Raw genomic sequence first — 26,576 nt, forward strand, 5'->3', positions numbered from 1 at the left:
GTAGAGAGTATGCTTCCCCTTTATATCTGCTTAATACCGGTGCAGAGTCTGGTGAAGGAGGAATCCTCTCACTTGCCCAGGAAGCTTTTTGGGAAGGGGCACTTTATTTTTATTTTATTTTTTGACATAGCAGTGTGCTGAGGGGTAACGGAGAATGGCCTTCATGCAATGAACTATTGTGTACAGACTTGTATAAAGATATTTTTTTTTTTCTTGTGTATATACTCACATTTAGAATAGATTTTGGTTTAGCTAGCTGTACAGATGCAAAAAAACTGAATCTGTTTTGCCACTTACAGTCTGGGCTCTCCCTTTAATTTGTACATTTTGCTTTTCTTTCAATTAAATCTGCATATGCCAATGGAACAAGTTCTGATGGTTATTATATGGTGGCCAATTAGATGGGGGAGAAAATGCTGCTCATTTTGCTCCCTTGGGCCTGCTTAATGGGTGTACCCTCTACAGTAACGGTAACAATCAAGGTCAACGTGTGCTAATGTGTTATTGGACACATGGTCATAGCTGCCCAGATGGCAGCCTCTATAGCCAATCAAGCTGGGATTATTAGATGTGATTGCGGGACTTAAGGAGCCCATACACTGTACGATTCTTGTATGAGAATAGTGAGAAATCCCACAGTGCATGGGAAGGCGTGCGACCGTTTCTACTGTACGGTCGCACGTCTTCCGTCGAACAAGCAGGCTTGAAAACCCGCCGAGAATTGTACGATTCTCGGCGGGGTAGTGGACTACTTTTTCGTACCGTCGAACAGGCAGGCTTGAAACCCCGCCGAGAATTGTACGATTCTCGGCGGGTTAGTGGCCTGCTTGTTCGACAACAGCCGCGCACACTGCCCGTTTGCAGTGATCGGAAGCCCGCCCCTAAGCAGGGCAGGCTTTCGATGATCGCAAGTACGATCTGCCTGTCCAAGATGGGCAGATTGTACAAGATTTTAATAAGCTTACGACCGTCGCAAGGTGTATATGCACCTTTAGACTACTGAACTGGTCTAGCATCCAGTTGAGACCAAGGATCATCCTATTGCTGCTCTGGCTTTGCCAAGAGACATGTGGAGCTCGGGCCTTTTGGTCTGTTCCTGCTGCGTGCCTACAGTGACTTTGTCAACTCTTCAGCTGCTACCAGCAATTTGGTTTTTGGAGCTCCTGGGGCCTTGCCTCATACCCTGAGCTACATTGCTTCATCATTATTAAGCAGGTGTGACAAGTCATTCTAGACATGGGGGACAGTCTTACTGTTTGGGTGTTCTAGCACACACTGCCTGCTGATGCAACATACGTCTGCTGCCTGGAATTATTTTGTCTACTGCTCCTAGAGTCTGCCATCTTCTGAGCCTTACCTAACTCAGAATTAGACTTCTACAGCCACATCAGACTGCCATGCATTAAATTATACCCCAAACAGATGTTTGCAGAGGCTAGAAGCGCGCCTCAGTGCCTTGCATACTGTCAGATCTGCCTGTGGCTCCTGAGTCATCAGCCAGAGACTGCCTAATTCAGAGTCTCTCCACTTCCTACTGGTTGAGCCTGCTTCTGAGGAGAATATGAAATCACCAGCACTTAATAAATCTTCAATATGCATTTATTTGAAGTCTGCATCGTACAAGTCAAAACTCCAAAGCATACTAAAGTTTCGGGGCCTTGCAGTGTTGCCCCACCCATGACATCATAATCCCACCATAACATAGCACATACAAAAGGACTGTGAAGCAATTGGCATGTGAATAAGAGGCCCCAAAACATCGGTTTGCTTTTGACTTGTGTGGTGCAGTCTTCCAAATTTGTGATGAGCATTTAATTGAAGTGTTGGTGGTTTCCTATTCTCCAATCAGGACTTGGCACAGTACCATGCATCATGGTCATTTCAAGCACCCACTTGTTTTGAAGGTCTGGTCCTTCAGAACCCCGAGAATCCAAATATGACGATGCACTCCTGAGTCGGTCTCATCGCTCCCAACCTGAAAGACTGTTTTTGCTCTTATTGATGCTGTATGAAGCTAGAGGATCACCAGTGAGGTTCCTAGTCCGAAATACTTAACCACTTCCTGGCCGAGCTCTCTAGATCTGAGCGGGCGTCTTTAGATGTCCGCTCAGCCACGCCCCCTCGTGTGCGCCAGAAATGGCAGATTTTTAAAAACGGCAGCGATGCCTGTTAACATACAAGCGATCCGCCGGCTATAGAGCCGGCGGATCGCTTGTATGAGGTCCCGGTATGTGCACTAACCCCCTCCCGCTGGTCCTGGGCTCGGGCTCCGATGTGCCCGGTGCGAGCCCGGGACCAGCATAGTGCCACTCTGACAAGGGATCAGAGGGAGATTGGTACACGATCTCCGTCCGGTGTCAGAATGCGGAACTGATGTATATTACATCACTTCCGTATTCTTGTGTCACTCTCCAGCTTCAGATGCTGGAGAGTACGGTAGCTGATGAAGCAGGTCTTCAGGGGGGGGTCCTAGGTGACAAAGGTCTTGGAGACCCCTGTCATTTCTTTTGCTATCACATAAGGGGGTTTCTTAGCCCCCTATGAGATAGCAATAAAGTTAAGTGGGGAAAAAAATTAAAGTTACACATAAAGAATTAATTTTTAAGTCCCCCCCCTCCATACATACACGCATGCAAACAGGTGTTGGGTGCTCATACGTGTGAAAACGACGATTGCGCCCATTACACCGCACATGTTGCATATTGTTGCGAATGTCTGAGTGAGAGCAATAATTCTAGGGCTATCAATCACTGATGACACTAAACTGATGAGCGGTAAAAGCTTTTAAAGCGTCGCCTATGATCAATTTTGGGTATGGTAGTTTTTTGCGATTGCGCTGGTGCGTGCAATTTTAAAGCTTGACATGTTTGGTGTCTTATTTACTTGACGTGACCCCGTCTTTTATATTTTACCAAAAATATTGGTAATCATTGTTTCCTAATATAATGAAGAAAAAAACGTTTTTTTCAATAGTTTTTCCTTTTTAATATAGTAAAAAATAAAAGGTGATTAAATACCACCAAAAAAGGTGATTTAAATACCACCAAAGCTCTATCTGTTCCCCAAAAAAAGATATAAAATTTATTTCCATACAGCGTTGCATGACCGAATAAATGTCATTTCACAGTACTGCAGTGCTGAACACTGAAAAATAGCCTGGCCAGGAAGGGGGTCTAAACACCTGGTCTTGACGTGGTTAAGAACTCCTAAGACTGACACCTTTCCAGTGCACCCACTATTCTGGATCGGTCTTTATAGACTGTAAACGCCTGGATAAAATGTTTGTTCTCCCCCAATGCCTTTACTAACCTTTGTACCCATTTGAAGAGAACTTTGTTGTCTACCCCCTCTATATGGATTCTGCACCATCCCATCTTAACAAAGCAACCACCATCCCAGTGGAAGAAGAATCTGACTTTAACCCCTTCGTGACTGACGACGTACAGTGTACGTTGCCAGCATCGGGGCTGTTTAAACAGACTCCCGGCGACTTTTGCCGCCGGGACTCTGTTTAAACTTGTAGAGCCGACTGTCGGCTTTACAACAGAAGCGATCCTGGCGACTTACCTACTACAGATAAGTGGTTGGCGTCCCTATTTAGAGCACTGTTCTCATTGGCAGGTCTTCTCTTAACCCTGTTCTAGCTGTGACCTTGATTGATTTGCGACTGACCTTGGCCACAGAATATTTGGCTCAAATTGCTGTAGCCCTCGGTTCAGATGTGGAAAACCTTTTGAAAAGTGTTGGACTGCAGAAACTGTCTAGATCAGTGATAGCTAAAGACTTTGAAACGGAGTCCCCAAACTGAGTGAAATTGATTATGCGTTGCAAAGTGCCAACACTGAAAATAAGTCTGGGGTTTAAAAATGTTCAGCATCGCTGCCTTAGGCAAGATAGGGAAACGCACAATAAAAGACACATCACACATGTAATGAAACACATCGCACACCTGTAAAAAAAAACACCAATAAATACACGCATCTATTGACCATAAAATTAATAATTAAAATAAATTGCCTGGAGTCCAGTGGGGCACTAGGGGAATATCCTGGTGGTCCTGTGGAGGATCAGTGTGATCTGCATCTCTGGCTGAATCAACCATACTTATTGCTCCTACCTTTTGAGCACGAGTGAACGATCAGGTTGGGCCGCATCAGCTAGAGATATGTCGATGCTGATCCTCCGCTGGACCACCAGTTCAGCAATCTATTAAATAGGATCTGGGCACCTGCCAGGTGTAAAGATGGCCACCACCATTCGCAGTGCCATCATAAAAAAAACCTAATGTGACTTGGAGACCTGTGGATCACCAGAGGCCTGTGCAGAGCACCTCAGGTGAGAACCTGGAGTGGGTGGCCCCCAGAACCTACGCTTGTGTGGCACACGTGCTATAGGTTCGCCATCACTGGTCTATAAAATGCATTGCCTCAAAGAGACCTCTCTGCATACTATCAAGGGAACCACTTGCGGCACGAGCACCCATCTTCCTCAGTCTGGGAAGGCTTGCCTGACTATAGGACAGTTTATCTGCTTACTGGCATCTATTCCATACCATAGCAGTAGCATTGTCCGTGCGCCACAAATGTTAACAGGCATGTGGATTCCACATGTTTGTGGCCATTAGGCTCCGTCCACACAGTGGTTTTCCAATTTGGTATGCGCAGCAAAGTGCTAAACTAAAAAAAAAAAGTTTCCAATGTGTGTTTACACTAGGATGGTGTCCGCATCGTATGAAAATGTGCGTCCTGCAAAAAAAAAGTCCAAGCCTGATTCCTCCCCCCTTTACTGCTGCTAAAACCTGTGTCAGTGTGAGCTTTACCAAGTTTCTTCAGTGAACCTAGCATATGAGGAGGGAAACCGCAGATGAGTAGAGTATGACCAGCATTAAACAATTTTCAACGTATTGCTGGTCTGAGAGTCTTGGCCAAATTATAACAAAGGGCTTTTGCTTCTGTACAGACAGGGATAATTACAGGAAACCCAGCCCCCCCTCCAACAGTGAGAGCTAAGCAGTATTTTTCACTGCTGGAGTTTCCCTAAAAAAAACAATTTTAAAGGAAACCCAATTTATGTGAATGGGAACATGTAACAAATGTAAGTGTTATCATATTTGGTTGTATAAGTGGCAATGCACTGAAAAACAAAAGGGCCAGCCCAGTATAATCCCAACAGTTTTCTGCTGATGTCCTATGTACCTTAGCAAGACTGAGAATTTGATTTATTTTTTTCTTTTGCTGGCACCCCTGCCTGTTCTCTATACACAGCTACTAAATCAGTGCATCTTCAGTAAAAGCTTTGGAGGCAGTACCTGGACCCTGCTGGATTTGGACGATTGTGGGACTAGCCTGGAATGTGACCTTCGGGCACTGGGCTCTGCATTTGGTGCTTTCTTGTCCTTAGATAGCACTCTGCAGCTAACGGTACACCGAGTCCAGAGCCATGCCAAAGCTTTAGGTGTGACCACTTTCTCTTAAGACTAACTTTGTGAGCAGGCTGAGCACCATGTACTACCTCATTAACCACTTGATGACCAGGGTGTTCTCCCTTCCTGTCCAGGCCATTTTTCAGTATTTAGCACTGAGGTACTTTGACATTTATTCAGTTATGTAATGCCGTACCAGAAACCTTTTTATATCTTTGGGATGGATGGAGCTTTCTTTTTCATGGTATTTAATCACCACTCAGGTTTTCATTTTTTACTATATAAAAGAAAAAAAAATACAAAAACCTATCCTTACATTGTTATGAAACATTGCAAATAATCTTTCTTCATGCATTTAAATATATTCTACATTTATTTGGTTGAAAAAAAAGTTTATTTTTAATTAGGCTCCATTCACATATTGCATTTCCCACACGGGAAGACCATGTGGGATGAAAATGGTAAAAATTGTGTGTCTGCGGTGCCATTGACTTCAATGCCGGCCGGCTTGCGTTTCAGTGGCCGAGCACACTGGAATGGGGAGTTTGTGGTGTGAAAAATGACTTTCTTTTTTACACAGTTGTAAATGAATGCGATATCTAACACTCAGCATTACACCCCAGAAGACATTCTGCAACTTTTTCTGAGTATGGGGATACCACTCACAACTTTTTTTCACAGCCTAACTGCATACAGGGGCCCAAAATCCAAGGAGCACCAGGAAGCTTTCAAGGGGCATAAATTACACCTTGATTACTGGTTCTCACAAAGATAGATTGTTAGACCTGCTGTGGCTGGTCCTTAAGAATCAGGGCCTGCCTGCCTTAACTGCTAGGTGGACGAGAGGGCCTTGCACCCCAGGGGGTTCAGGGATATTGCCATTTTGGTTTTTTTGGAAGAGGACCAAGCACCCTCATGCACTTTTTTTTGTGCTGCGTTGTCACGGTTTACTTTTGTTCACTTTTTTTTAACAATGCACGTACCGTGGAGCTTCAAAAAAAAACCCCAGAGGGGTGTTGATTATACAAAGTAAATAAGGGGACAATTTAAATCTGTTTAAAATTTTTAAACCACCTGCATCCTTTAGAACCCTAAACCAACAGTTGTAATATTTGTATTTTGAAAACGTTTTTTTTACATTTTTAGAAATGAATACACAAGTGGGTGAAGTGTTTAACTGAATGATGTTCAGCATTAATATGGGAGGAAAGGTTTGCTGGAACCTGCATTATAAATGTAAAGGTGTCAAATATAATAATTTGAGACTGATAATTATATAACCTTGACATCATTTTTAATCTCCTTCCAAAAAATTATGAACAAAATACTGTTTTAAAGAGAATTTATTGACACTGCGATATTTACAAATGGGAGAACAGGCAACAATGTTTAATGTGTGCCGACAACCAATGATAAAATGTGGAGGAAGGTCAGGATTATTTCTTCACAATCTGAATAACATCCTCATCTTCTAGGACATGATCTTTACCGACTTTCTGTGGGTTGTGCTTGACAGAGGATCCCCATACCAAGGCACTGTGGAAAAAAAGCAAAGAAGAGTTTTTAAAGCCCCGCGTTAGACTTTTTTTTTAAATATATTTGGAGAAAGTGGGGAAGAGTTTTGAATATATGGCAGGTACCTGCTAGTGATCCTATTAGGAATATTTTTTCCTCACTTCCTGTCCCTTTGATTAACCCCTTCGTGACGGGAGACGTACACTGTACGTCCAGCCACAAAGGGACCAAATGACTCGTCACGTACACTGTACGTGACAAGTTATTTAGTAAAAAAAAAAAAGATTAAAAAAAAAGTGTAAAAAAATTAAAAATAAGGGACAAATAAATGAATGAATGTATTGCATTTTTTTTTAGCTATGCTGGTTTTGTTAAAAAACTACTACAAATCAAAACTGGGAAAAAAAGTGTTTTTTTTTTACGTTTTTTTCCTCTTTTTTTATATTTTATTTGTAAAACCCCTACCTAGATGATCAGATCATATTTCACACAAAAAAACTTGTCAAGTATTTACAAGAATATGGCCTAATCAATAGTGGAGATTTGTTGATGAAATTTGTACAGCTGCAGAGTAACAAAATGATTTCTAAAGACAAGCACCTCCATTGGGCTCAAACTGGTAGAGCATTTATAAAATAGAAGAAAAGGAACACTGAGGCTACTGCCCTTAGAAGCAATTGTCCTCCAATGACCAGTACAAAGTGTCATATGAATGATAAAGAACCCTAGGGATGACAAGGATCCATGGGCATCTACTACATATTCGTGAGTCTACCAAAAGAAAATCAATGAACATAAAAGAAATCAAAATATGTCTTGAATCTGCTAAAGACATCAGGGGACCTAAAAACACTACTAAAATGTTCTGTTGTCAGCACGTTATGTTTGGAGAAAACAAAAATGACAACACCAAACTCTCACCAACTGAAAAGCAAGGTTATGTATAATGGAGTAGGGCTGTCGTGGGGCCTGAATAGCTTGAACACTATGACTGATAAATCATTTCAAGCTGCATCATAATATTCTACAGAAGAAAAGAAAAGGAATCACAGAAAAAAAGAATGAACAAAAATGCAATGAATCAAAGAGGAGAAGCTCTGTATTTTAGAAAGGCTAAGACAAAGTCCTGATCCCAGTCAGTTAAAACATATACGTATAGGGCTAGACCAAAATACCTTATGTCATCGCCCCCACAGAGGTGATTAGTGACTTAGTATTTCAATGGCAACAAAAAGGAGGTCATACTAGTTACCAAAAAGGAATGGAATTACCTCAATATCAAATTTAACGTAAATATACACACACAGATATACACTGAGTGGCCAGATTATTATGACCACCCCATCAGAACTTTGTTGGGCCGCGAGATGACTTCGTTGGGCCGCCTCGTGACTCCACGAGATGATGAAAGGTGATGCGAGGAATCTGACACTGCACTGTTGCCCTTCTGTTGTCTTGTACCAGTCTTGCCACTCTCCGTTCTGCCCTAACATTGACTAGTCGCTGACGGCCACAATTCGCACGTTCAGACCCAGATTTTCGGCTGACAGTCCGGTCTTTAAACACTTTAACAACAGCTGCTCTTGAACATTTAACAAATTCTGCTGTTTTGCCGATACTCGCTCTATGGCTCCGAGCACCAACAATCATCCCACGTTCAAAGGCTGTTGAATCGCGTTATTTACTCATATCTTCAGAAAAAAATCACTTCTACTGTCGTGGTAAACAACCTGCTTCCCTATTTATAATGGTCTGGCCCTCTAGCAACTTCAGCGCCAAATTATAGCTAATTTGCCTACAAACGTCAGGTGGTCATAATAATCTGGCCACTCAGTGTACATGTCTGTACATCTCCGGAGACAGACCCTATATGTCTTGCCCTAACCAAAAAAACACTTGGTAGATTTGCTTGGTTCTTTTAGGGGAAGAGACTTATCAGTAAAGCTCTGTGGAATATACCGATATGGACAAATGTTTGTGGATACCTGAACATCACACCTATATAAAAACTAATCAGACGTTACATTTCAAAATCAAGGGCATTAACATGGATTAGACTCTTGTAGACCCCCCCAATGATTTAGAAGAGATTTCAAATAATTTTGCCCAAACAATGTATCAATATTGTATAAATGCAAACATATATATAGTATTACGGAATAACATTGGGTGAGAAATACCAGGAAAACCTCACTTCTAAAAGTCATATTAAATACTTACTATTTGAATTCTTTGATGAGGTTTTTGTGAATTTTGGTGCAGAAATCTTCCACTGCTGTGTGAGAGTCAGGAAGGACAACAGGAGAAGTATAGTCTGGTAACTGTCCCTTTGGCTTAGTGTAACTAAAAGAGAGTAACAGATACATACAACTTAAGGAAAACTAGCAAAAAAAGAAGGTCTGGTCTTCATAGCTACAAATCCTCTCATCAAATACAACAAGCTGAATTAATTTTTCTCTCTGAAAGGAAGGGGGCATCACAATAGCTTCCATGCTATTGAAGTGATCACTAGGTCAGGGTGAACAATACATTTCATATGCAATAAAAAATATTGCAGGGAAACATTTCTGTCTGCCCTCACCTTAAAGAGGAACTTTACCTATAGCTTTAGAATGACAACAAACACCTTTAGAAATGTTTAGTAATGACAATCTACAAACACATACTTCTACATAATTGCCAGCTTTGTATACTTTAATACCTTATTGCTCTTTTCTTCCCCAGTCTTCTGGAAGTGGCCATGTTTACTAAGGGCAGATTACTAGATCTCATATTACTTCCTGGATTTGTGGCACATGTGACCAGACATGTGACCATGCACATCATCTCAGGGGAGGAAAATGCCTTTCTCTGAGATTACAGATGAGATGCTCTGCTGATGACAAGGCAATCCCAGTGTGCATTGCTTTGGCAAACTGAAGTAATTTTGCCCTTTCAAAGCAGCAAGTGAACGCTCTGCAAGTGTAAGTATTCCATAATCACAGCATTTTACACCTGACATGTCTATGTTATTATTAATCATACATAGAGGGGTGCGTTCGTAGAATTTCATTTTTGAGTGTAAAGGTGCGCTTTAAGGACAGGCCTTATTCAAAGTAATGTAATGTCTCCAAGTCAGTGAAAGGAACCCTTTTATAAGCAATCCTTTCATTGATCTCTATAGAAATAGAAGCAACCTGCTGCATTTTCTAACAATGCACTACTGAGATCGTTCTATAGCAGAAAGATCAGCTTAGTTCTATTGTGGTTCCTGACTAGTACAGAATGCATTAAAACCCACAATGTGAACACTCCAGAGGAATTCAAATAAACATAAAAGTCTAATCGATTTGAAGTGGTACTCTGGAGCTGGCATAAGAACATGCACCTCATATTACAAGGTTACAATTCACTATACTAAACCTCTCTAGAATGCAAAATTGTTTTACAATAAATTTTTATTAACCTTTACAGTGCACATATACCAACAGTATTCAATACAAATTGTACAATAAAAGGTTCTAACAAACCAGTTATATAAAATATAGCCATATAGTACAAAAAGCTGCATCAACTACAAATGAGCAGGAGGATAAGAAAGCAAACCCACCAAGATACTTCAGACTAATGATGGGCCTTGCTAAGCAGAGGCAGATCTACAACCAATTGTTCCCCTTGCATCCTGCCCAGCTCCTGGCAACTAGTGATGTCACTGGTTGCCAGGAGCTGGGCAGGATGCTGGCCAGAGCATCTCAGGTTGCTAAGAGCTGAGCCAGGAGATGTGTATAGCCCATACACATCTTCCGGCTCAGCTCTTAGCAACCAGGGACAGTCTGGCTGGCTTCCCACCCAGCTTCTGGCAGCTAGTAATGTCACTGGCTGCCAGGAGCTGGGCGGTAAGGCAGTCAGAGCGTTCCTTGGTTGATAAGAGCTGGACGGAAAGATGTGCATGGGTGAGGAGAAAAAAAAGTCAGCTGTCTCCGTGGGCCAAAGAACTTTTGCTGACCCACACAGCTGCACCCCGCCCCCCCTTTCCAAGTGGCACCCAAGGCTTGTGCCATACCCTGGATATGCTACTGATGCCAAGTTAACATAAGATGATACTGCTAAGGAGACATTTGCAAAGCAACCGAGACAATGAGAAAATGCACCAAAAGAAGCCAAGTGGCAGCAAAAGACCTAAACTCACCAACAGAGATCATACAGTGGAGATAGCATGCAAAGAGGCAAGCAGCAGGAAGAAAAGGACAGCAATAGCAGAAAACAGCAGACCAAGAAGAAGAGAAGAGGGAGAAGGAGCGGGAAGAGGGAAGTCAGGGGAACTCCATTCATTTTTACTCACATTCGCACCAACTTCAGGTAATCCCAAATCTTTTCTAACAGATCATCAAAATTCCAACGATGATGAGCCGAAATTGGCACACAGTGTGGCACTTTGTAAATCACATCAAGCTCTTCCAAGGAAATCTGGTCGATCTTATTTAGCACATAGATACAGGGGATGTAAACCCTGGAAAACAAATATTATAGATGAACGAGTGTGGCCCTGTGTTTATACTGCAACATTCAGCCACTTGTCTATACATACCTGTTTCCTTCAACGACATCAATCAAGTCATCGGCTGTGGCATCACTGCGTAGGGTGATATCTGCATTGTGCATTTTATACTCTGCCAAGATGCTCTTTACAGTCTCAAGGTCCAACTCACTTTGAGTACACTAAATAAAGCAAATTGTACACATATGGTGTAAAAAACAAAGTGAAGCAAGTTATAATGGTATGGTAGTAAGGTGATCAAGGATGTATAGGTTTTGAAGCTGGTTGAGTAAACCTATTGTTTATCATGTATGAGTGAATTCCGTAAAAGACACAAAATACAGAAACAATACTGTTCATTAGGGATGCACCAATACCGTTTTTTCGGTATCGAGTACAGGTACCAATACTTTGCTTTCGGTACTCGTCGATACCGAGTACAGATACCGGTGCTTCCGTTGCCATGGAGCCAGCATCCTGGGCAATCTAATTGCCCGAGAAGCTGACTCCATTTTGTCTAACCTGCATTATTGAGCTTGTTTGGAAACCGGCTTCACAGCCAATCAGCATCGATCTGGCTTCCCGGCTAATCAGGAAGCTAGGTGGTGAGTAATGACCTGCCTCCCAGCTTCCTGATTGGCCTGGAAACCGACTCCATGCTGATTGTCATTACTCGCCGCCCAGCTTCCTGATCACACGGGAAGCAGGCTCGATGTTCCCCTACGGAAGTTCCGGTATGGGAGCATTTGGGCGAGTATGAGAATCGGTATCGGTGCATCCCTACTGTTAATGATTAAAAATTAGTCCTTGAGCTCCAATAAAGTGGATTTACCTCTGGCTAAGAGGACTGTCTTGCAAAAGTGATGTCATCAGTCTGCTGCAGGTACGGTAGGAGGAATTATTTCCCCTTCCCTATTATTTCCCTAAGTCTCCCCTTCCCCAGTGATCACCAACTGTAACTCTTGTAACTTTCTAGCAGCTCCCAAGATGGAAGACAGGAGTACACACCAAGAACATTAGGGCTCATTCAGACCGATAGAGGTGACTATGCTTTTTCAGCAACTGATCCAACACCAGTCATCGCTAGGGCACATAGAATACAACTGTTTTGCATGTGCCCCGTTCACGCCACAAGCACACTAGCCCACACGCTAAAACTAGTGTGAATGAGCCCTAAAAGCTACTGAGCAGGTGAGCAAGTAACATTCTACATGACTGTGTCATTCATGAGTAAACATCATAGTCCAGGAAGAAGATGATGCCATTCAATGATGCCTGGAAAAAAAAAAACTGGGGAGAAAACAGGATTAAGGTATAGTCATGGGAGTGGTAATGAACAGTGTTACATTTAAGGCTCGTTCATACAATAGTTGATGTGCGCTAATGCACACGCTTTGAGTGCTGAGGCACATTGCATTAAAGTAAAACTAAAAGGCAAAACTTAGATTTGGATATAGTGGTGAGCAAAAACCCTTGTCAGGTTTCTATTGCCACCTATGTCCCGTTAGGGGGAAGATTTACTCTCTTTAATTCTCCTTGTCACCAAGAATGAAAGTGATTGATAAATTCAACATTTTTAGTTGCCACCAGAACAGAAGGGAAATCTTCCAATGAGGACACTTGTTCCCATGACAACTGTCTAAGAAAAGGATTCCCCTCACATTGGATCTACAGGACAGAAAGTGAAATTTCTATTGAGACACAGATGTGAAATTAAAAAAAAATACGACAGCAGTTTTAACTAGGGATGCACCGAAATTTCGGCCACCGAAACATATTGGCCTAAAATTGCACTTTTGGCCGAAATAGTGGTGCATCCGTTTTCTCTCCTCCCCGCTGGGCACTGCTCTGTGTCCCAATGGGGAGGAGAGAAACTGTCACAGGAGACCGAGCAGGGCGGTACTGGAGGAGAGCTCAGCCTCCTGTGATGGACTAGGAATGCGGCGGTGTGGGACAGCTGACAATTGTCGCAGGAGGCTGAGCTCTCCTCCCGCACCGCAACGCTCAGCCTCCTGTGACAGATCAGAGGAGAGGGGCGGTGTGGGGGCAAAGACAGCGGTCACAGGAGGCCGGGCCGGCGGTGCGGGGGAGGAGTCAGCTGTAAAAGTAAAAATATTATGAAAAAAAAAAATTGGATTAAGTTATACTTTAATCAGCCAAGAGAGTATTAGAGTTTGTTTGGACTTCTCATGTTTCTCTGTCTCTTGAACTCAGCCTTACCTTTTATCTTGCACAGTTATACAGGCTCCTCTCCTGTATGGAAACTGCTTTCCCTCGTTTTCACGAAACACTGTGAGCTTACCACAGTGTGCATTAGAAGCTGCAGCAAGTCAGATAGCACCTGACTCATTTCCTGCTGGAAGACATCCAGCATCAACTAGCACTTTCCTTCCCTGACCCGCCTCACTCAGTGACTGGATTTCATTTCTCTCAATCATGGAGGCTCAGCATCACATGTGGGCATTACCACAGCCTTCTGTTTTCAGGGCACAATGTAGGTTGAACTTGATGGACATGCATCTTTTTTCAACCCGACTATGTAACAGCACCCTGCTAGCCCCTCCCACCAGCCCTGATCTGCCCACATTGCACAGAAAAGCAAAGAGACCCAGTGATGATGTCACTGGGTTTTAAAATAAGGTATGTAATGAAAACAGAAAAGGTTTTATCTAATAAATTTAATTAGCATGTTTTTGAGGGGACAAAGACGGAAACAGGGAAGGAAAAATAAAAGCAGATTAAACCAGCTTTAAAGGAGAACTATGAGGTGAGTGCTTTTCACTCACCTCATAGTTCTAGCCGACCTGTGACAATGAGACTGTCACAGGTCGGCTCAGTAGATCAGGAGGTGAGCGAACACATACCGGCGTTCGCTCACTTCTCGATCCTGTCACAGCTCTCTGCGGCATACTGTGGCTCGCAGTACACTGAGACGCCACAATATGCGGCGAGCTACTGCTCGCGGTATACTGAGACGCCGCAGCTGAAGCGGATCCCGACAATTATGTCTTTATCCATCCAGCTGCGTTATTGACAGCTGGCTTTGCCTATCTAGCTATACTGAGCTTAGGGTGTCGGGAGGACGCTAGTTTGTGTCCTCCCGTTACCCTAAGGAGAACTATGGGGAAAAGCCTTAACCCCATAGTTCTCCTTTAAATCAGTAATGATAGCTTCATTAGTGGGCAGATATCCACACCATCTACAGTCCTAACAGATGAATGTTGTCCCTGGCATGCAGATGTTAGCTCTCAGTATCGCAGGTGGTGGGGGTCCTCTCCGCACACCTTACAGCAGTCCTGGCCAAATAAGAATCTCAGTATCTAACATGGGTAAAGAAATGAAAGCTGAAATCTAATCCGATTCATATAGACAACACCTCTCTGTGGTTGGGACTTGTATTGTTAAAACTTCAGCTTTCAGAAAATGTCCAATTGCTACCGAGAGTTTTTAAAAAAAAATGTATTATGCTATTACGACGTGAGATAACGGTATATTATCGTTTTCGCATGTGCTCATGATGCCACCACAACGTACCGTTGCTGTAAGATTTATGCCACCTTTGTCCTTCTTCTTGAACCCAATGTTTGGGGGCTTCTTGTTTAGCCTGATACCAAAACCCTCAAGTTCATTTTCTATGATCTTTTTATGTCCCAGGGGTTTCAACACATCCAAGACAATAAGGATTAAATTGCAAGTGCGTGCCACTATAACAGAAAATAAAAATATATTTATATATGATATAGATCACCATAGCAACAATACAAAAAATGGGTAATAATAACTAGCTCACCTGCGATGACCTGTCTGCCTCTGCCTTTACCGTCCTTGGCTCCTTCAATAATACCTGGGAGATCAAGAAGCTGGCAAAACAAATAATATGTTGCAAATGCCATTTGGGCGACATTCAGCAATAGCTTTTTGTTTTAACTATCTGTACCTGAATCTTGGCTCCCTTGTATCTCACAACTCCGGGCACTGTGGTCAGTGTAGTGAACTCGTAGGCCGCCACTTCAGAATAAACACCAGCCAAGTTACTGAGAAGCGTTGATTTCCCCACAGAGGGGAATCCTACAAATCCTATTCGAGCATCGCCGGTCTTTGCAACATCAAAACCTACCAGAAAGGATCCATGGTGAAAACATACATTTCACATAAAGACCAGATAATAATACATGTGGACATCACTATGTACACTTCTCATCCAAACTTTTTTTTTTTTTTGGTTTTAGATTAGGGAAGGCTTAAAACCTCTGTCAGTTTTTTTTCTGTTTTTACTGTCTGTCCCCCTGTAACCTGTGGGTAAAAAAAAAACTTAGTTTATATACTATTCCACCCCTGGTGCCTAGGCGAGGACAAAGTCACCATCCTTTCAGTGATATCTCAGGGAATAATAACTATCCCATGTTTAGACATTCTTGCACTGGGCTTCAACAACATCTCATGAGATCTGGGCTACTCAGCATTCCCTGGGTTCTTGTCAAAGGATTGTGAGGTCACCCCCTATGGTACAGGAGCATGAGGTAAAGTAAGTGTATTAAAATAACCTTTTATCTATATTTGTTTTTACTTGTAGTGCATTGTAATGGACTGGGGAAGGGGGCCCTAAATAAATAAGCAGACTTTGCATATAGTGCAAGGTCCGCTTTAAGTACTGGCAACTTAAGGTAACTGGAGCCAGTCATCTGTTTGCCAATAAAATGAGTACAACTCCCCCCACACCTGGGCACATGCTCAACTGGAAACTGTGCAGATGCCACTGGCATCTTGGTCTGTTTGATCTCAGACTGCATCGTGAATGGGCAGTGAACAATGCACTGGCTACCACTTCAAAGCCCAACTCCTCACTGATGTCTGTAATCGCCTGAGCTGGTGCATCAGTTCATCTGCTGGACAGAATGCGAGATGGTCAGTCATACCGATAACAAAACATGCTGATTTTTGCTACTGTGGGGAGAGGAATAAGCGGAACATTTCTTATTTTAAATTGGAACCATCATTACTTTACATGTCACCATTACAAAATAACATAAATTTAAACAAAAATGTACTGTTTTTTTGTTTTTACAAAAGATTTTAAAAAAAACTTTGAGCTCTATCATATCTCATGACAGCCTATGCTGTAGACAGAGGCTGATATATTAAAGATTTTAAATGATGGGGGTAAGATAAAAAGGGAAGTTTAATACGTAATTTTAACATTTGATGACAATGTAAACAAGAAAGAAAAATGTAATTGACTTTTCACACTGACCTTCTAATTTCCACTATGTCCCACAAAAAAAAAAAAACATACATGTTAGCAAATAGAATTTAGCTGCTATGGTAAACGTCAATAGATGTACCTTCACCGGGGCCTCCTCCTCCCCCTCCTTTGGGGGTGATCAGCTCTCGTCTGAGTTTAGCTAGACGAGCTTTCAGCAAACCAAGATGGTGTGCGGTAGCTTTGTTCTTCTGGGTCCGGGCCATCTGGAAAGTAGACAACAGCATGGTTACTTTGTTTTATGATTCTGCTTGCAGTAAGCTAGGAGAACCTGTCACAATGGGGCTTATTTACACAAATATACAGGGGGGGGGAAAAGGATTGTCTTAACAGAGAGCTCTATATAATGTAAAGGCTCATGTGGGTGTAATTAAATACTCCTACCTATGTAACATTTTGCTGCCAGACAGATCTAGCATGGCAGCAAACAAATGGCAAGGCAAAAATCCTTATTTTTAAAAGGATTTGACACTTTTTTCAGATGAGTCCAATAAGACTTTTTCATTATAGTCACATGGCTGAAATAAAGATCGCTATTCCTTGAGTTATAGATTAGTGAACTGAGCCCACTGGGTATCAATCTGGCTATTGATAAACTCTCATACTGCCTAGGGTTTATGTGGCAATGTCCCCTATAATGCCTAGGGTTTTTGTAGCAATGCCCCCCATACCGCCTAGGGTTTATATAACAATGTCCCCCATACTGCCAAGGGTTTTTGTAGCAATGTCCCCTATACTGCCTAGGGTTTTTGTAGCAATGTCCCCTATACTGCCTAGGGTTTTTGTAGCAATGTCCCCTATACAGCCTAGGGTTTTTGTAGCAATGTCCCCTATACTGCCTAAGGTTTTTGTAGCAATGGCCCCTATACTGCCTAGGGATTTTGTAGCAATGTCCCCCATACTGCCTAGGGTTTATGTAGCAATGTCTGCTATACTGACTAGGGTTTAGTAATGGGGGCATACTAAAAGGAATAACAGAATGGAATGCCCATAGACTTTGATAGGGTAAGGGAATGCCCATAGACTATAATGAAGCCAAACAGAATGCCCATAGATAATAATGGAAAGCAAAGTATCAGATAATTTGTAGGCAAATCTGAAAAAGATATCAAGTTAACCTTTACCACAGATCTTCCCCGTGTATAGTAACAGAGTTTACAAAAGAAATGACTTGGGATTTTTCATGTTTTCCATGGAATGAATGGTGAATAACAATGGAATGACCATAGAGTAGATTGGGAAGAAAGATGGGCCTTGGAGTCAGAGCCATTTGACATCAAATAAATCTTTAGCAGGCATACTCTCCAAACACAGTAGCATGTTTCAACATTGAGATTACGTGGTATTGTTTATTATTTTCTATGGAATGACAAGGGCAAATGACACCGTGTTAATCCCACCTAATCTCAATGTTGAAAAATGGCACAGTGCTTGGAGAGTATGCCTGCTAAAGATTTATTTGATGCGTCAAATGGCTCTGACTCCAAGGCCCATCTTTCTTCCCATGATACTCTATGGGCATTGTTGGTGTCATTCCATAGAAAACAGGGAGAATCATATTCATCATCATCTGATATTCTATTATAAGGGAATGTCTGATTAAGATGACTATGTTTCATAGCTTTGCAGGCAGAAAAATTGATACTTTGCTTTCCATTCTTCTCTATGGGCATTCCGCTTGGTTTCATTACAGTCTATGGGCATTCCATTACCCTATCAAAGTCTATGGGCATTCCATTCTGTCATTCCTTTTAGTATGCCCCTAGTAATGTCTCTATGAGTTTATAAACTACTATAGCACAAAAGAGGTTTGTACTTTCACCCAAAGCAACCACAACTCAGCACTCAGAAGCACACAATGACAATTGAATGAAAGATCATATCCGATTGTTCATAACACTTGAATTAAACGAGCCCTCCAATATTATTCTACGCCACGTCTTCCCCCATGGCCTGACAGACCCGGCATCTGCTCCATGCACACATACACATGCAGGGCCGAAGTTCTCCTGTTAACAGCTGTTAGAGTCCCCGGCCTCCCCTACAGAACCCCTGACAATCACCTCGGCCTCTATTTCGGCGATCTTGGCAAGTGTGCCGCTCATGGTGGCTCACGGTTCGGTCGCTGGACACCGAGAAACCGGCAGAACACGGTGCAGCACCACTGCACATGCGCGGTAAGCACCGAGCAGAGAGAAAACCGATGGGCAGTGACGTCACCAATTTCAATGCCGCTCTAGGTCTTCTGCCGCCTTCTCGATGGTACTCCCTGCCGCTTGAGTCCTCCAGAGGGGGTTTCTAGCGATGGCAATTGAAATAAATTGGCGGGGCCTGAAAATGGGTCATTTTTGTGTCAGTGGCTCATTTTATGATATGCAGAAAACGTAGCAGCATATTCCTCACTTATTAATATAACATGAATATGTAATAACATCAGAGCTGAGCCAAGGGATAGACAGAAGAGCTGGCCCCCTTGGGCCTTCTGCAAAAGGGAGGTACAGAAAAGGGTGACTAGTCTACCTATGCTGCTGAAGTAGTTCAAAGGAGAGAGAGAGCTGAGGAGAAGAGGAATTTCCCATGCTTGGTCTAGTGCAGTGGTTCTCAACCTGTGTAACCTCAGGACCCACATTTGTCCTTGGTCATTAAGTTGCGACCCAAGTTGCACTGCAATGGAAGGCACGGCATTGCGGTACCGCACGGCCCGGTGTGGGCGATTGAACTGTGGGCGGGAGGTGCGTTTGGGGTGCCATTCAAATGAATTACAGCGCAAAGCACCTCCCACACTGTAGTAGCTGTGATTGCATGGTATAGTGAATTAATCGCACAGGATTGTTCTATTAACGCTCTGTACTAGTGTAAATAGGCCCTCAAAAACACTGACAGACACACAACCACAGATCCACCCAGTCTCACTACCTTACGAGAACTGAAGTGGATCCTCAGCCTGGGGTCCAGTGTGGGCTGCTGCCCCCTTGCGCGCCCTGTAGAAATGGCGGGAGCCAGAACGTGACGCCACTCCGGTCCAGGCACCTCTACAGGCTATGCGAGGGAAGCTGTAAGCAATAGACAAATGGATGGAGCATCCTCGCAGCCATACCCCCATCCTATCTCACCTCAAGCTGACACACTGCGCCAAGCAGCATATAAATGGCTGCTTGGAGCGAGAACTGACAGTGCTGTGTAAGGGAGGGCTGAGAAGACTCTCACCTAGAAAAGAGGAAGGCATGCCGCGACCCACTGAACACGGGTCGCGACCCACTTTTGGGTCACGACCAACCAGTTGAGAACCAAGGGTCTAGTGGCCATAATGCCCTGCCAATCCTGTTCTCAGAGCTGTTTGCTGCGTGAACATTTACTTAAAGGAGAACTATGGGGTCAGTGTTTTTCCCCATAGTTCTAAACATCATTGACAAGTGAGCGAGCAATGCTGTGTTCGCTCGCTTCCCGATCTATTGAGTCGACGTGTGACAGTTTAATTGTCACAGGTCGGCTCGAACTATGAGGTGAGTGATTTTCACTCACCTCATAGTTCTCCTTTAACCACTTGCTGACAGGGGTGTTTACACCCCCTTCCCATCCAGGTAAGTATTCAGCGCTGCGGTACTTTGACTGACATTTATTCCGTCATGCAATGCTGTACTGAAATGAATTTTATACCATTTTTTGGGGACAGATAGAGCTTTCTTTTGGTGGTATTTAATCACCACTGGGGGTTGTATTTTTTACTCTATAACAAAAAAAGTAGCGAATATTTTAAAAAAAATGGTTTTCCCTTATTAATTATTTTAGGAAACAATCATTTTTACCCAATTTTTGGTAAAATATAAAAGACAGGGTCACGTCAGGTAAATAGACACCAAACATGTCAAGCTTTAAAATTGTGCGAAATCGCAAAAAAACACCATAGCCAAAATTGGCCATAGGCGACGCTTTAAAAGATTTTACCGCTCATCGGTTTAGTTTTATCAGTGATTGATGGCCCGAGAATTATTGCTCTCATTGCAATGTTCGCGGCGATATGTAACACGTGCAGCGTAATTGGAGCAATCCTCGTTTTTGCAAATAAGCGCATCTAACGCATTTTTGCGCATCTATGTGGGGGTGAGGGACTTTTAAAAAAAATTGTGTTTTTTTTTTGTTTTGTGTGTGTACATTTTTATTTATTTTGTAAGCAATTTTTTTTTTTTTTTTACACTTAACTTTATTACGTTTTTACAAGTTCTCTGAAAAAAGCTCATTCATTTTTTTTTATAATACACAAATCTGGCACTGACACCATTGGCAAAAATGGAAGAAGCTGGCCACTTTTTCCAGCGCAGCCCAAATGCTAGACAAGGCAATTTGGCTTGTTACGAATGGGCTCAGTTCTCACCACTGCATTGCGATGGCATCCGCTGAAAAAAAGCATGGAGTACTTTTTTTTTCAGCGCAGTGGGCCGCGACTAGGGTTGGGTTCGATGTTCGAGTCGAACGTGAGTTCGACTCAAACATCGCTAGTTGGTGTGTTCGCCGAACACAGGAACTATAAGGGCGTTCGGCGGTCTGTTCGACCACTGAACGCCCCACAAGGCAATGCGCCTTGTGAAGCCCTAATTGGCTAAAGGCTTGCACCTGACCACAGGTCAGGTGCAAGACTTTGCCCAATCAGGGCACAGAGAACAGTGAGAGCCATGATTGGGAAAAGTCATGTTGACTTTGCCCAATCATGGCGCACCGTGTTACAACTGTAAACAGTTGGGCGGAGCTTGCTGTCACTGCTTTCTGTGTTTGTGTACAGCAACTTCATATGCCTGCTTCATGTAAACTCGGTGTACATTGCTGACATGTGTGGGGTTGTTTTTTTAATACCTCTAAGAAATCCCAAGGCTCATATTAAAATGAAAACAATTTATATATTAATTTAATGAATTAATATGTGTATATAGTGGAGGATTCTTAAAAAGGTGTAACTTGACAAAAGGATGTACGGTTGCCACAGACCTGAATCGAATTGTATTTGGGCTTGTAAATAAAAGGAATTTTTTTTTTTAGCATGCTAATATGCCCTGCAGATCTCAACCCTTTTGTTCTCTGAGATCAATGGACACCTTGATATGTTAAAATGTACAAGTGGTTTTACACCAAGTGATATTTTGGGAGTATCCATTGTATAGGACATGAACACAAGATAACATGCATATATATATACTCTTCTCAGACAAAATAGAACCAGACGGCTTATGGATGACCTAGGAGTGATTTGATCATAGGGCCTTAGCTGCCATCCAACCACTGTTGTGAGACAGCTCTGCTTAGGTTTCGTGGACCAATCAGGGGATTCTAATGATAGCGAATGGGTATAGTTAGAATAAAGAGGATGAGGCCCTCGGAGGAAAAAAAGCCATGTTGAGATAGAGGCCCTGAGAGGAGGAAGCCATTTTGGGAGAGAGGCCCAGCTGAGAGGAGGCCATCTGAGAGGAAGCCATTTTGGGAACCACAGTCCAGAACCTGTGTAAATCTTACAGGATGGGTAATAGCCGTACATTTCTTTGACAAGTTATGTCAACCAGATGACAATATAATGCTTGTGTTGTAGAGGTATTGGGTTAGTGTTTTTCCCTGGTTTAGAAGTGTTGTTTAATATTGTTGGTTTACTATTGCGGTGCTAATGTTCCTGTGTGTAGTACTTTTGATATGATTTGGTGTTTTTGTTATTACTGTAATATTTTCTTTATCAATAATCAAGCTGTGTATGTTTAAATTCCTGTTATATTATATTATTTTAAACCTACAGTTTATGGTGTGTGTTTCTTAGCTGACCTACCCCTCTCAAGCAGTAAGAAGTGGGTGTTGATAAATAATACGGATATTTTTTATTAATATTCATATTATTATTGTTATTCATATTATTAGTTAAAATCACCCCCATTTTTCTTACACCTCCACAAAGGTGTTAATGGGCTTTAATTTGCTAAGCAGGGGTACGCTTTGGGAGTAAACTTGCCACACCCTATCCACCTATTTCATGGGAAATAACTTCTATTAGACATAAGCCTGTATTCTTTAACATGTATTTTTTTTTTCATCTTTATTTTATATTTCCAGTTATGAGAATGACATACAATTTAACATGGATTTTGACTGCTAAATGGCGTAAAGGACTTGTGCTCTAAAGCAAACTATTTATTCTATACAAAGCAAAACCATTTAGTTCAGCCCCACTCCAATATTTTATTAGAGGTGCAGTGATGAGTTATATGTGTGCACATTTTTTATGACTCACATTGCAGGTTGTCTTCATTTTTTTTGAACGTATTATTAGGCCTGAATCCTATAAATTCAAAATGTTCTCCACATGAAACTCAGTCTGATTCTAGGGTCGAATTGTAAAGCAGGCTGTATACAGCTGTCCCCCTCCCTGTGATTCTGTGTAACACAATCACTAAACACCTCCAGCTCTGTCTTTGCACACAATACACTGTCCTGGGAGGGGGTGCCAGTATGAATACTAATGAATAGAGGGGTGGAGAGCTCAGCTGTAATATACACAGAATGCTTACAAAACACAGAGGCGGCCATTTCCATGAGAATGTGAATAGGACAGCTAACAAAAAAACGTAAGTTTCTGTGTTCATATACAGCAACTGCATATGCCTGCTTCATGTGCACTCAGTGTACAATGCTGGCATGTTTTTTTTTTAAATACCTCCGCAAAAGGTGGAAATGGCCTTTAAGTTAAAGTGTATCAACTTTTTTTAGGTTTGGATGTAGTATGGAAGGGTTAGGCCCCTTTCAGATGGGCACCTCCAGTTCTGCTCCACAGGGGATCCATGCACGGATCCCCTTCTGATGTCACTCCGTGTCACCCCAGTTTTTTCCTTCATCCTGCGGTGGAGAAAAAAAAAAGAAAATACCAGACCCATATTGGTCTATGGGGAATCAAATGTAAACGGACATGTCTCTGTTTACATCAGATTACCTCCAATCCAGCACGGTCAGCTCAGTCGAAACAGAACTCTGACCCATTGTTTTTTCAGGACCTGGCCGGAGCCGGGAATAACCAGTTGTAAACTGACATGTCCATTTAGATTCGGCTGCCTCTAGACTAACATTGGGCTTCTGATCAGGTCCGCCTGAAATACTGACAGACGGACCTTCTCGCAAAGGGCGTCTAAAAGGGGCCGTTGAACCCCTGTCTGATTTTTATTGCTATCTGTGTCCCTGCACAGGGAAGTACCTCCTTTGTATTTGTCCTGCTGGCTATTCTCACTGGGACAGAAAGTGATGGAAAATCCACAATTTTGAAACATCATCTGAACAGAGGAGGAGCGGGGGACCCCGAAAACCACGGCGGGGGGGAGGGCCGGACAGGATCGCTGCTGCTCCTTTCATACAAGTGATCTAATCAGATCACTTGTATAAAAACGAGCAGCAGCTGCACAATATACGTTTAGCTCTGCTTGTCCGGAGCAGGGCTAAATGTACAAAAAAGCTACTCGCCCGGTGCCCGAGACTGCCTGTCCCAGGCGATATGGATTCCACACCCCTGGGTACACTGTCAGCCCTGCCGCCTCAGCTCTCACACATTCGCTCCATAAGACGCACAGGCATTTTTGCCCACCTTTTGGGGGGGGAAAAGTGCGTCTTATGGAGCGAAAAATACGGTACATGTGTAGAAAGTGAACATAAGCTGAATATTATGCCTCTAATTTTTTTCTAAATCAACCCCAGAGTAATTCTGTATTCCATGGTACGACCTTATAGACTGATGTTCATGGTATCAACCAAAAGGGCCCAATGGATAGTCAGAGGGCTGCAAAATCCTATTACTGCCCAGCTTGATCATTTGTGTCAGTGTGAAGCAAACGTTACATTTTAACTGTGAAAATCTTTCTTTCCTCTATATAGTTATGTAAAGTTGATTTCCAGCCTTTCCTTCAGTCTTACGTGTATGTATGGGTGGGGACTTTAGAAATGTTTGTGTGTTTTTTAAAAATCTTTTTCATGTGTAACTTGACATTTTTTTCTTGCAACTTTTTATTTTCCCCCCTTAACTTTATTGCTATCACATAGGGGGATAAGAAACCCCCTATGTGATAGCAAAGAGATGTGACAGGTCCCCTTTATAGAGACATCAGGGGTCTCCAAGACCCCTAATGTCACATAGGGACCCCCAAAGAAGCTGATAAAGCAGAGATCTGCTTCATCAGCTTCTGAAGCTGGAGAATGACACAAGAATGCGGAAGTGATGTAATATACATCATTTCCGCATTCTGACACCGGAGGGAAATCGTATACCAATCTCCCTCTGATCCCCTGTCACAGAGCCACTATGCTAGTCCCAAACTCGCACCAGGCACAGCGGAGCCCCAGACCAGCGGAAAGGGGGCCGCAGAGAGGGGGTGGACACGGACCGGCAGCTTATACAAGCGATACTTTCCCGCTCACGCTTGTGGCTAAGTAGACGTTCAAAAACGCCCGCTCAGATCTAGGAAGCTCCTGTCCGTCCGCTTTTTTACAACGGCTGGCCGGGAGTCATTTAATGTAATATTTGCATTAGCATGTTGATGAAGGAGGAACAAGGGAAGGCAAAATATAAGATTAAAGTTCAACTTTAAAGGGAAATTCCATTTTCCCCGGTCAGTTTGGGAAAATTTTATCACCCCCCCCAATCTGGCTCCTTCTGCCCCTCCCCCCGCTATACTTACCTTTCGGCGAATGCTCCTTCGCATCTGCCGATGTACTATCCATACCCCGTACTGCCGTCTTGCACAATCCTGCGCTCTGGCTTTTAAATTTCGCTTGCAAATGGCGAGCACTCATTGGTCAGCACGGTCACCTGACCAATGAGACGCACTTCTAGCAATTAGTGCTCACCATTTGCAAGTGAAATTCAAAATCCAGAGCGCAGGGCTGCACTTGATGGCAGTATGGGGTACGGATAGTACAGCCGCACCGGCAGAGGGGAAGGAGCATTTGCCTAAAGGTAAGTATAGCGGGGGAGAGGGGGCCAGATTGGATTCCATTTTCCCAAATTCGCCTGGGAAAGCAGACATACCCTTTAATCTACCAATATGTTATTTTATAACTGCCTCAAGCAGCTCTGCTCTCCTGAGTGTACGTTTCACAGAAACTCGGGTCCATGATAAAAACATGTAATTTCAAGCCTGATGAAGGGGACCGTGTGGGGCCGAAACGTTACTATTTGTTTTGACATGATGGTGTGCTGGTGACATCTTAAACAAGTTTCAGTATTGGCGGCGCCATCCGTGGTCACTTCAAGCACCCACGCTGACAGTGATACCTGGTAAGGAGTGCAGCAGGATTCGGGAATACATGATAAAAACAAACACCATAAAATATGACAATCCATGCTCCTTATGTTCTGCTGTATGCAGGCTGAGCTGTAAAGCAGCATGATGTATCTCTAGAGGTGGTCAAAGATGCAGCTGCTCCTCCCCCCCCCCAATCAGAAGGAAAGCAGATAAACGTTTATTATTGACACACTGAATGTTCTGCTTTGTCAGCAGATCCAACTTCTATGATTATCAATATTGTTTTGGATCTTTCAGCACAAAATGCTGAGCAGACCGGATGACACAGATGACGTTGTGATCCAGTTCCTCTAGGATCAGGACAAAGATCCAAAGTGTGTTGGTCGCTGTCAGTGCCCCCCAGTACCTGTGATGGGCTGATGATCTGGCAATGTCCTAGGTGCAGATAACACTGACAAAACATATTTCCGCAGCTGTGGAGGCAGATGGCACCCTGATGTTACACTTGCTCTGATATTTGGGGGAAGAATAGTTTTGTGCTCCTGTACATACCCGCAGAATGGATCACTAAAGATCTGGGGAGGGGGGACCCCAGCACCAAAAATATTA

At 43.0% G+C, this 26,576-nt stretch overlaps 1 protein-coding gene across 1 annotated transcript; it reads right to left on the minus strand.

Annotated features, from left to right (window-relative positions):
- Positions 1-6,747: 6,747 nt before the first annotated feature.
- DRG1 (developmentally regulated GTP binding protein 1) lies at positions 6,748-18,936 on the minus strand. Its single transcript, XM_018557404.1, has 9 exons — positions 18,777-18,936; positions 16,796-16,919; positions 15,391-15,566; positions 15,244-15,313; positions 14,988-15,157; positions 11,505-11,635; positions 11,259-11,426; positions 9,158-9,280; positions 6,748-6,958 (listed from the first exon to the last, which is right to left on the minus strand). Exons 1-9 carry the CDS (start codon positions 18,816-18,818, stop codon positions 6,859-6,861), a joined length of 1,104 nt encoding a protein of 367 aa, XP_018412906.1. The 5' UTR covers positions 18,819-18,936; the 3' UTR covers positions 6,748-6,858.
- Positions 18,937-26,576: the final 7,640 nt, after the last annotated feature.

This window comes from Nanorana parkeri, unplaced genomic scaffold, assembly GCF_000935625.1.
Source record: "Nanorana parkeri isolate BGI_ZX_2015 unplaced genomic scaffold, ASM93562v1 scaffold282, whole genome shotgun sequence".
Lineage (NCBI taxonomy): Eukaryota > Metazoa > Chordata > Amphibia > Anura > Dicroglossidae > Nanorana > Nanorana parkeri.

What these genes read in the sequence shown, in the direction of transcription:
- DRG1 (XM_018557404.1), bottom strand. Translation starts at nt 18,818, where the DNA reads ATGAGCGGCACACTTGCCAAGATCGCCGAAATAGAGGCCGAG. An exon ending in TCGCCGAAATAGAGGCCGAG is followed by an intron (nt 16,920 to 18,776) that starts GTGATTGTCAGG and finishes TCTACTTTCCAG; the next exon opens with ATGGCCCGGACCCAGAAGAA. An exon ending in GATGTCGTTGAAGGAAACAG is followed by an intron (nt 11,427 to 11,504) that starts GTATGTATAGAC and finishes TTTGTTTTCCAG; the next exon opens with GGTTTACATCCCCTGTATCT.